The sequence below is a fragment of the Mus pahari genome, chromosome 6 (assembly GCF_900095145.1).
Source record: "Mus pahari chromosome 6, PAHARI_EIJ_v1.1, whole genome shotgun sequence".
Lineage (NCBI taxonomy): Eukaryota > Metazoa > Chordata > Mammalia > Rodentia > Muridae > Mus > Mus pahari.
The window spans coordinates 72,269,658-72,285,241 of record NC_034595.1 but is presented as its reverse complement, the minus strand read 5'-3'; the positions used below and the strand labels follow the sequence as shown (position 1 = coordinate 72,285,241).

General features: G+C 39.7%; 1 protein-coding gene across 1 annotated transcript in view; it reads left to right on the top strand.

Moving 5' to 3' along the window:
• Window positions 1-15,584, top strand: part of Rlf (rearranged L-myc fusion) — a 63,311-nt gene that overhangs the window by 13,024 nt on the left and 34,703 nt on the right. The window contains exons 2-3 of the mRNA XM_021199634.2: window positions 11,991-12,145; window positions 13,931-14,012. Coding sequence (XP_021055293.1) covers window positions 11,991-12,145; window positions 13,931-14,012 — 237 coding nt within the window. The remainder of the gene's footprint in view (window positions 1-11,990; window positions 12,146-13,930; window positions 14,013-15,584) is intronic.

Here is a 15,584-nt window from a genome sequence, read left to right as displayed (position 1 = left end):
GAACTCACTTTGTAGACCAGGCTGTCCTCGAACTCAGAAATCCGCCTGCCTCTGCCTCCCAAGTGCTGGGATTAAAGGCGTGCGCCACCACGCCCGGCTGTCAGTATGTATCTTGACTGGCACAGAACATGAGATATGCCTGTCTCTGTTGATTGTCTAGTAGAGAAGATGAACATTAAACAGATGTTCATATTGCATTGCAGTAGAGCCATAGTGTTTGGTGGCCAAGTGTTATTATTTTTCTACTTTCCAACTAGCCTGTCCTTGGGGGATGAGAGCATCCATAAACTAATTCTCTTTGGAGCTAGAGCTATGAATGTAGCTCAGCCATAAAACAGGTGCCAAAGCATGCTAGACTTACTGAATTCTATCACACAAACAACTAAGCATTCTGGTTTTATGCTTTGTACCATGACTTTTTAATGTTACTCTTCTTTCTTGGTCTGGATTGTTAGACCAGGGCAGTAATCCTGCCTATGCCTTCAAATTCCTGGGATTACCAGAGTATACTACTCCCAGCTACATACTTTCTCACTCTCTTTGCAAGTTAAATTTTATTTGGGTTTTGTTTTGTTTTTCGAGACTGGGTTTCTCTGTGTAGCTCTGGCTGTCCTGGAACTCACTTTGTAGACCAGGCTGGCCTCGAACTCAAAAATCCACCTGCCTCTGCCTCCTGAGTGCTGGGATTAAAGGCATGTACCACCACGCCCGGCTCTTATTTAGGTTTTTGACTGCATGTCTCTTAACATGTGTATGTAGTGCCCAAAGAGGCCACAAGAGGGCTGATACCCTTGAACAGGAGTTTGTGAGCCACCATGTGGTCCTAGCTGACTTCAGACACACCAGAAGAGAGAGTCAGATCTCATTACAGGTTAACCACTGAGAAGAGCACTGACTGCTCTTCCAAAGGTCCTGAGTTCAATTCCCAGCAACCACACAGTGGCTTACAACCATCTATAATAGGATCCGATGCCCTCTTCTGGTGTGTCTGGAGACAGCTACAATGTACTCATATAAACAAAATAAGTAAATCTTTAAAAAAAAAAAAACTGAGCCATCTTTCCAACCCTTAAGTTGCATTTTTAAGGATTTTATGTAAGCACAATCATAGAATATGTGTGTGCTCTTTCACTCAGAATAATCATTTTGAAATTTGTGTCATACAGAGAAATAGTTGGTTTCTTGGTATGGATATACAATAATTTTTATATTTATTTAACTGTTGATAAATATTTGGGTGTTTTAGTTTGTGGATACTATATATTGAGCTGCTGTGAGCATTCTGTATTGTTGGTGTGGACAAAATGTAATAGCTTGATCCTTTGACAGGTTGTATAGTTTTACACTCCCATCAGCAATGCATGAAGTCTGTCTTTTACTTCCTGATAGACACTGGCATGGTTATTTAAGCTATCCCTACTCTAAAGTCAGTGGTTCGCTGAAGCTCCACGTTTGCATTTCCCCTTTGAGTCACGTTTCATATTTTTCTTTTTGGGCTTATTTTTGCAATCTGTATCTGATCCAGGGTTCAGGTGTTTGCCATTTTAGAAGATTAGGTTTTGTTTTGTTGTTGTTGTTGTTTTTCATACTACTGAGATTTGAGACAAGTAAGTTTGTGTTTCTAGTCTCTGTTCCATGTGCTTGCGAAGATTTTCTTCTCCTTTTGCTTCTTTAACAATTAATTCAAAGAACATAGATTCTTAATTTTGGTTAAATTCAATTTTTCCACTTTTCCTTTGGGTCGTATTTTAATCATCTGTCTAAAAAAGTTCTCTCTCCTTACGAACATTAAATTAACCTTCTGTGATCCCCTCCAGAGAGTTTATAGTTCTAGGTTTTTAAATTCAGGTATATGGTCCATTTGAATTAATTTTTATATTTAATGTGAGACATAAATGGACATTATTTTTGTAAGAATTGAGTTTCTGCTTAAACATTTTATTGAAACATCGCCCTCTGGGTTGTGCCGTGAGAGTCAGTGTTGATTAGGGCTGCATGTCTGGGTTCTGTCTCCTGTCTGCTTTGCCACCAGTAACACATTCATTTTGCTCTTCTCAGACAGTCTGTTATGGAAGTGATATTGCACATAGAAACAGGAAGACCGGCATTTGCCAAGGAATATGGAGACTATCTAGGGTTTTTGTTTGTTTTTGTTTTTCTAGACAGGATTTCTCTGTGTAGACCAGACTAGTTTCTGATGCACAAAGATTTGCCTGCCTCTGCCTCTTGAGAGATGAGATTAAAAACGTGCATCACTATGCCCAGCCTGGAGGGGTTTTGTTTTATTTGATTTTTTAAAATAAATTTTCAATATTCCCAGTTCTGTGGGTATTAGTGACTAGCAAAATAATGTGGATATACTTGCCACTATAGAGCTGTAGGCATGACCTTTGCACAGATGATTGTTACGCCATACATTTCACTCCAGTTTTGAAAAGGTTGTACAGTATCTCATACAAAATGAGTATTCAGTCAACTTTTTTTTTTTTTTTTTTTTTTTGNTTTTTTGAGACAGGGTTTCTCTGTATAACCCTGGCTGTCCTGGAACTCACTTTGTAGACCAGGCTGGCCTCAAACTCAGAAATCCACCTGCCTCTGCCTCCCGAGTTTCAGTCAACTTTTAATTGCTTGATAGAGGCCCAGGGTTCAATCTTCAGCACTGCCAGACAAACCAAAAGAATCCTAGAGGGGCTGTCTTAAAAATGATGGTGCTTGGGCTGGAGAGATGACTCACTGGTTACGATGGGGTACAGCTCAGCTTTCAGACAGCCAAAAAGCATGTCTTTCCCTCTTACAGTTAGGGTTATTATGCTTTTATCATATGTGATAAATCTTAAATTTAAAAATATCCATTTTTGGTGTTAGGATTGTAACTTAATTGATTGAGTACTTGCTGAGCATGCAGGAAACCTTGAGTTCTGTTCCCAGAATCCATTAACCTGGCTGGGTGGCTGGCACAAGTCTGTAATCCCAACACTCGGAAGGTGGAAGGAAGATCATTGATTGCTAAAGCAGTGTGAGGTATGAGAGGCCCAGTCTAATAAAGAAAAGAAAAGGAAAAACACATTTCAGCAATTAGCAAACATTGTAGATGGGTCTCTGTAGTAACACTGACTCGCTGAGGAGAGCAGGGCAGTTGGTTACTGTGTGTCTCCCTCGGGAGCCTTCCTGTTGCACATTCAAGTTCCTCTAAAATCTTGAGGCTCGCAATTGGTTTTCAATTATTTAACCTTTTCTTTTAGGTTATTTTATTTTATTTTTTTATGTGTATGAGTGTTTTGTCTGCTGAATGTATGTATGTGTATTATGTGTATGTTTGGTGGCTTCAGGGGTGAGAAAAAAGCATTATTAGAACTGGAGTTACAGATGCATGTGAGTTTTGGGAACTGAACCCAGGCCTTCTACACTAGTCACAAATGCTCTTAACCACTGAACCATCTCACCAGCCCTTTATTTAAACTTTTAAAAAGATGTGGGTTTTCTGTTTGTTTTATTTGTATGAAGGTTTGCCTGCAGGCATGTATGTGCACCATGTATGTATGTGTGCCTGGCACCTCTGAAAGTTGTTGGTCAGATCCCCTAGAACTGTAGTAAATGGTTGTGAGTTACATGGATGATGGAAATCAAACCCAGGTCCTCTGTGATAGCAGCAAATGCCCTTAACCATTAAGCCTTTTTTCCAGCCCCAGTTGACTCCTTTTAGATTAATTTTGTAAAAAGTATATGACATAAGTTACTTAATATGGGGTGGGACTTGCTGTGTTGCCACATCTGGCCTCCAACTTTTTTTTTTTTTTTTTTTTTTTTTTTAAGATTTATTTATTTTACGGATATAACTACACTATCACTCTCCTCAGACACACCAGAAGAGGGCATCAGATCCCATTGCAGATGCTTGTGAGCCACCATGTGGTTGCTGGGAATTGAACTCATGACCCCTGGAAGAGCAGTCAGTGCTCTTAACCACGGAGCCATCTCTCCAGCCCTGGCCTTCAGTTCTTGAGCTCAAGTTATCTTTTCTGTTTTACCTTCCTCTAGATGTTGCATCGTCACACCTGCATCCAGTTAATTACAGCAGCACATTCGTTTACACTTTGGTACAACAGAACTTTTTCATCTTCCCCAAATGAAACTGCTCATTAAACACTTAATTCCCTATTTTATTCTTTCCTTTCCTCTTTCTATGAATTTGACTGCTCTAATATGTTTGTTTGTTTGTTTGTTTGTTTCTTTCTTTCTTTCTTTCTTCTTTTCTGTTTTAGAATTCACTACATAAACCAGGTGCTGGGATTAAAGACATGTGCCATCAAGCCTGGCTTTTTTTTTCTTTTCTCACCCATTTTTTTTTTAAATGTATGAGTGTGTGTACATGAGGATATGAGTGCCTCAGCATTGCATGTGTGTGAAGGCCACAACAACTTGTGGAGCCTCTTCTCTCCTTCTACCATATGGATCCTAGGGCTTGAACTCAGGTCTCTCAGGTTTATCAACAACTGGTGGCCCTGAGCCACATCAGCTGCCCTCAGCTTCATCCTTTTACATGTCCATATCTTGTTTCTTAGGATTGGTTAATGAAAATTTTGTCTTTTTCTTACTGAATGGTCTTGTTACAGTTTTTGAAAATTACTACACCGTGTATATAAGGATTTTATTTATAGGCTATCTGTTTGATTCCATTGGTCTCTGTCTTTTAGTGATTACTCGCAATTCAAAATTTAAAAAAACGATTCAGCCACAGGGTGGTGAAAAGATTATTAACTGGTGTGGTGGCACAAGCCTATAATCTCATCACTTCAGAGGCAGAGGTAGTAGGATCAGGAATTCAAGGAACTGAGGCCAGCCCAGGCTACACCAAACCCTGCCTCAAAAAACATAACAAATAAAATGAAAGGATTGTAAACTGAATAAGCAAGATTCTGCATTTCTCCATTAAGCTGATATTTTATCCATGCAAAAACCACACCTCTTACCTCAAAGGGAATAAGAGATAATTTGTTTTGGAGTGACAGTGGTCTTGAACATGGATTCAGGCTACTCCCAATACGAAGTTCCATTGTAGTAGAGGTGGTTGGTTACACCACAGGTTCCAACAAAGTAAGGTTGGGGTGGGGATGAATTGTTACAGGTATTATGCTGTTTGACATTCTTAGTTCTTGTGGTGGAAGCTAGTTGTTTGCCAAGAATGCATTTTAAAGTCTTTGATAGTCACAGGGATGTAGGTCAGACAGACATTGGGGAGGGCAATGAATACCTTTTAAAGGGACAAAAAATAACCCAAGGCAATTTGGCTCTGGTTACCTTCCAAAGTCACAAACAAAGTTTTGGCATTTAACCTTGTAGAATTTTTAACACAGGTTAAGTTCCCCCAACTTCATATGCTGTCTAATGTGATAGCTCTTCAGTGTGTCACTGATAATAGGATTGTAAATTGGGATTGATTTTTTTTTTTTTCTGGAGCAGAATTCAGTATCATATAAAGCCTTAGAGGTTATGGAGCCAGAAATTCTATTTATAGTCCATTCTAAGAAAGTAGTCATGGGGCCACTAAAGCAGATAGTTCCAAACCTGTGGTCACTAAACAAAACAAGAAGATATGAATGTGGGAAAAAGAAGTCCTGACAGTGGTAGGAGATAAGAGTCAAGGTGAAGAGTACCTGGTATGTAATGTATGAAACTGTCAAAGAACAAGTAAGTCAATAAGATTGTCATGAATGTAAGTAAAATTTTACACACAGGGGAACTTATCTTTCTCTTACACTGCAGAGCTAAGAGATCAGGGCAGGATATGGTAGTAGACACCTATAATTCCAGCATTTAGGAGACTAAAGCAGGAGAATTGTGAATTCGAGGCTGACCTGGGCTACATTATGAGCTTTAGGGCCAGCCTTGATTACACGGTAAGACTCTGCCTCAAAAGTTAGAAACTATGATGTGCATGAATTTACAGTGTGGCTGGAGATATAACTCCGTGGAAGAGGGCTTGCCCAGCATACTGGACTGAGGGGTCACACAGCAAAAATAAAATGAAGTCAAGGAAGGCTCGTCAATAAATGTAGAGACATAACATCGCCATAAAATGTTTCACTTTGCACATTAAGGAAATTCTCAAACTTGCCTGTTAGTGATCTGTTTCTGGGTGGTGTTTTTATGCATAATGGAAAATATCACATATTTAAAGATAAACCAGTTACGGCAAAAGCAAGAAGCATTTTAAAATTAAAAATGAGATGAAGCTAGAAAGTATATTTATGACCTATGACAGGATTAGTATTTAAAATAGTCTGGGGAGATGGGGATGGTGGACTGGACCCAGTGAAATGTAATCAGGGTGGATGAAGAAGTGTAGAGCGATGGACAGTGAGTAGGCCAGATTTCTGAGCTCAGAGCAGCTGGAAGTAATGTGCAGAGGTTGTGTTAGCATAGAAGCAGCCCAGGTTCCAGATTTCCTCTAGGTACTTCTTCCTCAGTTCAAGCAGCCAGCTGTTTTCTTCCCATTCATTAATGTCAATTCCCTTAGTCCTCATTGCTAACTGATGTTTAAATCTTAGTTCTCATCATCTTTGGAGTCCTCCCATCTCCTTACTTTTGCATTTTAAAATGTTACCTCCTGTTTCAGGGATGAGATTCAATTGCTGACTCCCGTGGAAGCTTGCCCTTTATAATGTAATCACATTGCTCAGATTTAGAACTTTTAATTTCAAAATAGGATTTCTCTGTGTAGCCCTGGCTGTTCTGGGACTCGCTCTGTAGACCAGACCAGCCTCGAACTCAAATAATCTGCTTGCTTCAACCTATCAACCTCCACCTCTCAGCTAGATTTAGAATTTTATGTATTTCATTTGTTGAGAAATTTAAATCAGAATAAGATTTCTTGTGTTATGTGCAGATTTTAAAATATTGCACACACTTTAAAAAAAAAAATCCAGTTGCCCTACGATATTCATTTGTAATGAACAACTGACACTTGTAGTTGTTTTAGTTGGTTGTTGTTGTTGTTGTTGCTTTTGGGGGTGGGGGTTCTTTTGTAGCTGGATGAGGATGACGTTGAACTTTTCATCTTCTGTCACTGACTCTCAAGTGTTGGGATAACAGGTCTGCAAACCATGGCCATCTTTTGGTACTAGGATCAAACCCAGAACAGTGAGCAGGCAAGACAGTTCCACCTAAACTGAGCCACTTCCCTGACATGACCACAGCATTGCAAAGTAGTGGGTGTCACTTAGCACTATTGCCAGAAAACTTCCCAGAAGCAGTGACTTTAGAATGGGAGGTGGGTGTGGTAAACTCTGAGGAAGAAGGCCGAATGATGACCACACTGCAGTGGCTGCAGATGCTAGAGGTGGTGGGGTCAGAAGAAAAGGCGGGGTTTGGAAATAAGCATATTTATTTTTATTTATTTATTTATTTATTTATTTTTCGGGACAGGGTTTCTCTGTATAGTCCTGGCTGTTGTGGAACTCACTTTGTAGACCAGGCTGGCCTCGAACTCAGAAATCTGCCTGCCTCTGCCTCCCAAGTGCTGGGAAATACACATATTTATTAAAGCAATAGTAGATTTGTGAATTCTGAGAAGACATAAAGAATAAAACACGGGCTTTGGAGGCAGGTGACTAGTTCAGATTAAAGCGTAAAATCTGCCCCCCCCCATTTGTTTGTTTGTTTTTTGGCTATTTGTCTTAGTCAGGGTTTCTATTCCTGCACAAACATCATGACCAAGAAGCAAGTTGGGGAGGAAAGGGTTTATTTGGCTTACATTTCCATACGGCTGTTCATCACCAAAGGATGCAGGACTGGAACTCAAACAGGTCAGAAAGCAGGAGCTGATGCAGAAGCCATGGAGGGATGTTCTTTACTGGCTTGCTTTCCCTGGCTTGCTCAGTCCACTCTCTTATAGAACCCAAGACTACCAGCCCAGAGATGGCACCACCCACAAGGGGCCCTCCCCCCTTGATCACTAATTGAGAAAATGCCTTACAGCTGGATCTCATGGAGGCATTTCCCCAACTGAAGCTCCTTTCTCTGTGATAACTCCAGCTGTGTCAAGTTGACACAAAGCTATCCAGTACACTCTTCAAGGTTGTTTCTCAGTGTGACCATCCCTGGCTGTCCTGGACTTACTTTGTAGACCAGGCTAGACTGGAACTCATTGAGATCCACCTGCCTCTGCCTACTGAGTTCTGGGATCAAAGGTTTGCACTACCACACCCAGCTTCTTTCTTATTTAAAAAATGAAGTAAAGGTTTGGGATGTAGATCAGTGGAGGATGGAAATGACAAGGAAGTCTCTCTGTGTCTCTTTTAAATCCGCTGTAGGGCTGGATGTGGCTCAATTTGTAAAGTGCTTGCCTACTGTGTTTGAAGCTCCGAGTTTGGACCCCTACCCAGTAGCACAATAGTCCCAGCCTTTAGAAAGTGGAAGCAAGTGGATCAGAAATTCAAAGTCATTCTTGCATAAATGGGAAGCCTGACACTGGCTAGAGACACAATTTTTTTTTTTTTTTTTTTTTTTGGCTGTAGCTAATGTGGAAAGTGTGAGTTGGGTACAAGTAACACAAGGTGCAAGAGCTGCGGTTTTACCTAGCCACTTCCTCATTGTAAGCAGGCAGCTGCTAGCCAAGGCCTAACATGCTTGAAGCTCTAGGTTCCACTCCAATCTTCCTCTCCCTCTTCTCCCCCCCCCATACACACACACACACACACACACACACACACAGAGTAGCCAGGGTCCAGCATGCTTGAATATACTTAAACTTAGAGCCTACTGTACATCTCAGCTATATACTGTATCTACCTTATTGCTGCTAGGTTCTGAATTTTGTACATCAAGTTACTATACTAGATACTGTCGGCAACTGCAATACATCATTAGGCATCTATGTTTCTAAATAAAACCAAACATGGAAAAGTATAGTAAAAATAATAGACAATAGAACATTTTCTGCACGTTTCTTTTTTAACTAGAAGCCAGTTTTATATAAATCAGCACTGTCCAACAAAATATTGTGTTAATTTATGATCTGAATTCTGCAGTGTCAGAATAAATTATGGCATACATTGAAAGCCACAAAACATTAATTTTATAATAAAAAAAGGCAGACTAATACTCTAGCTTTTTGAAAATATGCTATAGGGGCCTGGAGAGATGGCTCATTGGTTAAGAGTTCCTGCTGCTCTTGCACAGGACCTTGGTTTATTTCCCAGCACCCACACGGTGACTCAAAAACCACATGTAACTCCAGTCCCAGGGAATCTGAATCCCTTTTCTGACTGAGCATTTACACAATACACATACACACATCTAACCCGACTTAGATGTGTGTCTAGGCACGCACACAGGATTTTTGAGACAGGGTTTCTATGTAGCTCTGGCTATCCTGGAACATGCTAAATATGTAGATCAGGCTGGTCTTGAAATCAAAGCTCAACCTGTCTCTGCCTCCCCGAGTGCTGAGATTAAACTTGTGCCTCTGTGCCTGGTTCAAAATTAAAAAAAAAAAAAAAATGTAAAGATAACCATTAAGGATATACTCTTTCCTTCTTCCTAACCCCAGCACAGATTGTTTTTGTTCTGGGGTTCTGCCTTTTAGGATCCTCCGAATAATTTATATTCTCTACTCTTGTTTTTGTTTGCATCTTTGTTTTATTGATTTAACTTAAAAATGGTTATTTGTCTCTGTGTAAAAATGTTTCATCTGCATGTAATCTGTGGTTGGTACCTGTACAGATCAGAAGATGGCATCAGATCCCTTGGAACTGGAGTTACAGATGACTTATATATACTGAGAAGTGAACCTGGACCCTCCAGAATAGCAGCCAGTGCTCTTAATCTAGAAAAGCAACCTCTCCAACCCTTTTTGCTTTTTTTTTTTTTTTAACATTGTCTATTTTGATTAGTTTTAATTATGTAAATTTGTAGGTCTCTGCATGGGTATGTAAACATGAGTACTGGCACGTGTGCCGGCAGGAAAAAGGTGCTGGGGTTTTAACTGTTCAAGGTCAGCGGTGGGCAGCAGGTGCTGGGAGTATGAACTTGAGTCCTCAATAAGAGCCTGGGGGGTGGGGGTGGGGGGTGGTGATGAACACTTTTAATCCCAGCCTTCAGAAAACAAAGCCAGGTGGATGGATCTCTGCTAATTTGAGGCCAGCCTGGTCTGGCATGTTCCGTGACAGCCAGGGCTACATAACTGAGAGACTCTGTCTGCAAACAAACAAGAGTAGTATATGTGCTCTTAGTGGGTTCTTGTAGAATTCAAAAACTAATTAATATGTCCTGGTGGCAGGTTCCCTACCCACCTCAGTGCTTTATGTTCCAGAATGAAAGACACACACACATACACACACACACAGACAGCCTTTATATTTTGATATGCCTTAAGGAGCACAATAGTTGGGCCACTGTCTAACCTTCACTACCTCCTGCTGATAATTCCAGGTTACTACTTACTAAATTCTGTGTTCTATCTTGGCTGCCTTGGACCCCACTGGACTGCGCGCTTGTGGCTCCTTCCCATGGCAGCTATCCTTTGCACCGCACTCCTCTCGGGCATGGTGAATCTCCTTGCCTCCACACTCTCCCAGCATGGCAGATTATCATCTCCTCCTCCTCCTCCTCCTCCTCCTCCCAGCTCAGAAAGGAATCTTAATGTGAAACCAAATGTGTAAAAAGTTTGGAATCCTGCATTGTTACCATATTTCTATGTAGTTTTTTAATGGGGGGGGTGCCTGACACTCATGTGGAAATACAAGACATCTTCACTTTTATAGGTTTCAGGTCATCTGGTTTGGTAGCCAGTGTCATCAGCTGTCAACCATCTTACTAGCCCTATTTGTAATTCTACGACAGTAGTTAAAGATCTTTATAGAATTCAGATCACATAGAATTTACTCATAATCCAGCTGCCTTCTGAAAGTAAGACTTAACTGTAGGAGTAAAAACCTAATTAGGAGCTTCACCGACCAGTTAGTATGTGTTCTCTAGAGGGGAAATGGTATTTGTCTATGTGGGGCTAAGACATAAAAAAGTTACATCAGGTTTTTGTTGTTGTTTGGTTTTGTTTCTGTTTTTGTTTTTGAGGCAAGGTCTCAGTATAGCCTTAGCTGTCCTGGAATTTACTCTTACTCGGCAATATCTTCCTGCCTCTGCCTCCAAGGCTGGGATTAAAGATGTGTACCACCACACCCAGCCTTACGTCAGGTTCTTGGTGTCTTTTCAAGGAAATAAAGGCTCGCATATATTCTAAGAATTGAACAAGAACACTTCATTCAAAGCAAGATAGTATCACTCAGGATTTGCCTGTCTTCAAGAGTGACAGTAGCCACATGAGTGAGAGAGTTATTTCCTGGGGCTTTGCTTATAAGGTAGGAAGAGGGACTAATTGTTAAGGATCATTTGGGTTCTCTAATTTAGTTGACAGACCTGAGTTGTCCCTTCTGATGATATGTCTGATTTTAATTATATAGTCCATTTATGTGTAAGCACAAAATGCTAAATAGGAAATTCTTTCTAAAAGTTCAACTCACATGACAGTTTGCCTTATTGTTTATACACCCAAAACCAACCTGTTTCTTAATTTTGCATACATCTAGGAGTATATTTTAATAAGTGTCTACAAAGGGGAGGAGAAACTTACTCCATTATGGGTAGGACATACATGGAGCAACCCTCCTTTCCATTTTCCCCTTCAATTTAATGTTGTATTGACCAAACTTGTTACTTTAATTCTGTGTGTATATGGAGATCTAACTCAGGCATATTGTGGCTTTATTCCTCTGATTTCTCCCTGTCAGAAGAACCATTCTGCATTCCACTCACTTTGAAGGGATGATTCATGAACTGGTGAATATAGAATCCTTTAAACAAACCAAGGCCTAAAAAGACAGTGTGCACACATGTGTTAGGAAAAGAGGAATGAATAGTACATTTGAGAGTGAAGAGCCAATTTGTTTCCTTTTTATTTGTAAAATGATGAAATATGTTTGTTTGTTTTTTAGACCTTATTGCAATATGCAAGCAACAAGAATGCATCAGAACACATTGTGTATCTTCTGGAGGTATACCGCCTTGCTATCCAAAGCTTTGCCAGCGCACGTCCATTTTTAACTACTGAATGTGAAGATGTTCTCTTAGTGCTTGGCAGATTAGTCCTGTAAGTTTAAGCTCTTAAATTACTTAAGAATTGAGTATTGTTGATTGTGATGTTTGCCTGACTTCTTTACAGTGCCACTGTTTATTCTGCAAAGCACCAATTCCCTTTACTCTCAGCCTTCATGCTTAAGTTCCCAAGAGGTAAAGTCCAAGTGAGGCACCAGCTAAACAAAATCTACCTTTAGAATCAGTCTCAGTCTTTCCCCCATCCCTAGCCCCCACCCCACCCCCAACCCCAGGACTGACCTGGCTGTCCTGGAACTCTGTAGACCAGGCTGGCCTTGAACTCAGAGATTCACCTGCCTCTGCCTCCAGAGTGCTGGGATAAGGCCCGTGCCACCACTGCTCACTGAAGTCTTTCATACTCAGGTTTGTACTTCAGTTACACAGTCCATTTTTCCTTCTCTTTCCCTTAGGTATAGAATGAGGTTAATCAGTTTATTGTGACTGTGACCAAGTGCCAAAGAAAACCAACTTAAGAGAGGATTATTTTGGCAGTTTCAGGGGTTTTAGTCCATCATGAGGAGGAGGCCTGGCCAAGTAGAGCAGTCTTCACCCTGAAGCAAGAAGCAGAGAGAGAATGCCTGCCCCAAGAATGGGTTTGCTCCCCTATCTTCCTAATCTATCTGGAGTTCGGGAAGTCTCCCCCTTAGTTAATCATTGGTGGAAGTCTTTCACAGATACACCCTGTGCATCTTCTGGGAATCTCAGTCTAATCAAGTCGGCAACCAGAATTAGTCACTATAGATTCAGGATCTGGTAATTGGTTTTCTTTGAGAAATACCATATACTTCAGAAAAGAAACTGTGAAACTTTGCGACTTGATTACATTTTTTTGAACTGAAAATAATTTTACCAGCACAAAATATCAATAGAGTAAAGCCACCCTATGTGTCCATAGTCATTTAGCTGTTTTAATATTGGGTTGCCTAGTAGCAGACAAAATTACACCATTAACATTGCTCATCTCAACAGCACAGGCTGGTGCTGTCTCGTTTAGATCCTGCATCGCTGAGTGAGATACGTGCTGGTCAGAGTACTCTATCTTTTGTCTAGCCCTACCTGTTTGTATTCTCTTCACCACAGCTGAATCTCTGACATTTTTGTGGAAGGTTAGTATTTCCTAATCATCCCATTTTTCTCCCTTCCAAGTCCCCACTTACTTCCTGCCATGTGATAGCAATCTCTACAGGCAAAATGGTGTGTTAAGATTTAGGTGAGCTGTTGGCAGATTGATATTTTGAGTTGTTCTTTATTGACATTTTTAGTAATCTTCAAAAAATCCTTTTCTGTTACTTCTTCCCTATGCCTGGGTAGTAGTTTTTGTAGAAGGAAGAATCATTTTTGCTTGGTTTTTAGAAGTGAAGAAGTCACTTTGCTGATGATTCTTTCCCTTGCAAGTGATAGAAACTGAAGTGGATGACAATCTGCATCTCTGTATAACTATGTCAACTAAACTCACAGTGTCCTGAGAGCTTGTTCTTGGTCTATAGGTATGGGTAGCCTTCCTGTGCAAGTGAACACTGCTTAGAATATGACTTTTTTTTGGAAGGCTCATATATTTCTAAAATGTATTAAAACAACAATGTAAACATAAAAGAATTATAGTTTTTCTTGTTTTTTTAGTACTTGAAAAACCAATAGAGCAATTTCAAAGAAAAAATTTAAAGAATATAAGTATTTAAAATATTTAGAGTAAGTATAAAATTCTTGCATATTTTTTCATGTGGCACTTAATTTATTACTCTAACCTCATTACATACTTACATAGTTATTTGCATTGTAGGAGTTGTTTTGAATTACTGCTTTCAGTGTCTGAAAGTGAACTGCCCTGTGAAGTCTGGGTACCATTCCTTCAGTCTCTACAGGTATGTCCATTTTAATTCAAAGAATTTCTCTGCAAGTTGTCCAAATGTATATTTAATTATTTTCAGCAAAGAAACTTTGAAACTTATAATGAAACCAAGCTATTACATATTTGTATATTTATTATTAAACTAAAATACTCAGATTGTTCATAACACAGTGCCTTGTCGATCAATATAAATCTCTAGATCAACCAAACTAGCTGTCATAGATTCTATTCATACATTATACTCCAGGAGACCACTTGGGTGCTCATCTTTCTAAGAGGGTGGAACAGACTAGAAAATGGCAAGTGTCCTTCCTGCCCAACAACAGGTGTCAAATGATCCGTTAAGGGTAGAAACGAAAAAGGTATTTTAAAAATACACTTACAAACTAGGGAGATGTTCAACCAGTAAAGTTTCTGCCTTGCAAGCATGAGGACCTGAGTTTGGATCCCCAGAACTCATAGAAAAAGCCAGGTGTGGTACCATAGGCCTATAATCCTAGGGATGTGAGATGGGAAACAAAAAGAGGATCCCTAGAGCTCATGTCTACCTAGCCTAGCCTCCTTGGCAAAGCTCTGGGCCTCTTGAACAAAGAAAGTTGGTAATATGCTGGAGAATAACACTAAGATGTTGATCTAAATGTGCACACACCTGCATATATACATAAATACATACAAATAAACATTAAATAATATGAATCATTTAATTACTGATCTCTAAGGGTCACTGCTCTGTATTATTTTATTTTAAATGTTTTATGTCCTTTAATCAAGTAAACCTTAAAATGTAGAGATTATTCAAATCTCCATTTACAACACAGAGGTACACATAGGAAAGTTAGCTTGCCCAGAGTAACCTTCACCACCTTCAGATTCAGAATCCTTTATTAATGGCTTCATGCAGGATACATTTCACATTAACTTGGACCTGTTTCATATGGGCACAGATAAAGATTTATATATTAAAAACACACTTTAGAGTATAGGAATGTATTTCCTCTAGGCTATATACTACAAAATGAAGTGATTGTAATGTCTCTTAGGGAAGTAGAAAATTCTTTGTCATTCTTGGCCTATTTGAAACCATGTAATGTGGTTCTGATTTCTCACATACCCAACCAGCCATTAGATTTATCATTCATGTATGGCACATTGATTTCTGCTTGTGTTTGGGATTTATTTGGGTTTTGCCTTAGCTTTTTTTTTTTTAAGCTGGTCACACCGTCAGTTAGCTGAAATCTAAGACCAGGCTGTCCTTGATCTCATTCTATAGCCCAGAAGTCCTCAACCTTGTGACAGTCCTGCCCTACACTCAGAAGTGCTGGAATTACAGATTTGTAGCACCATGGCCAGATGAGCACAGATATTTTTGTCTTGATGCTTTGAGGCCTTGTTTGGTCCTGACATGTTGCATTCTAGAAGGACACATATACTTAATTCTTATAGAGCTGTTAGTATTTTTATTTTATCCTTCCATTCATAAGCTTCTTTATTTTCTTAGAGTGTTTGTTTGAGTAAAATAAGTTAATCAAACTTGTAGGATATATTTTTGAATGTGTTCTCTCTCTCTCTCTCTCTCTCTCTCTCT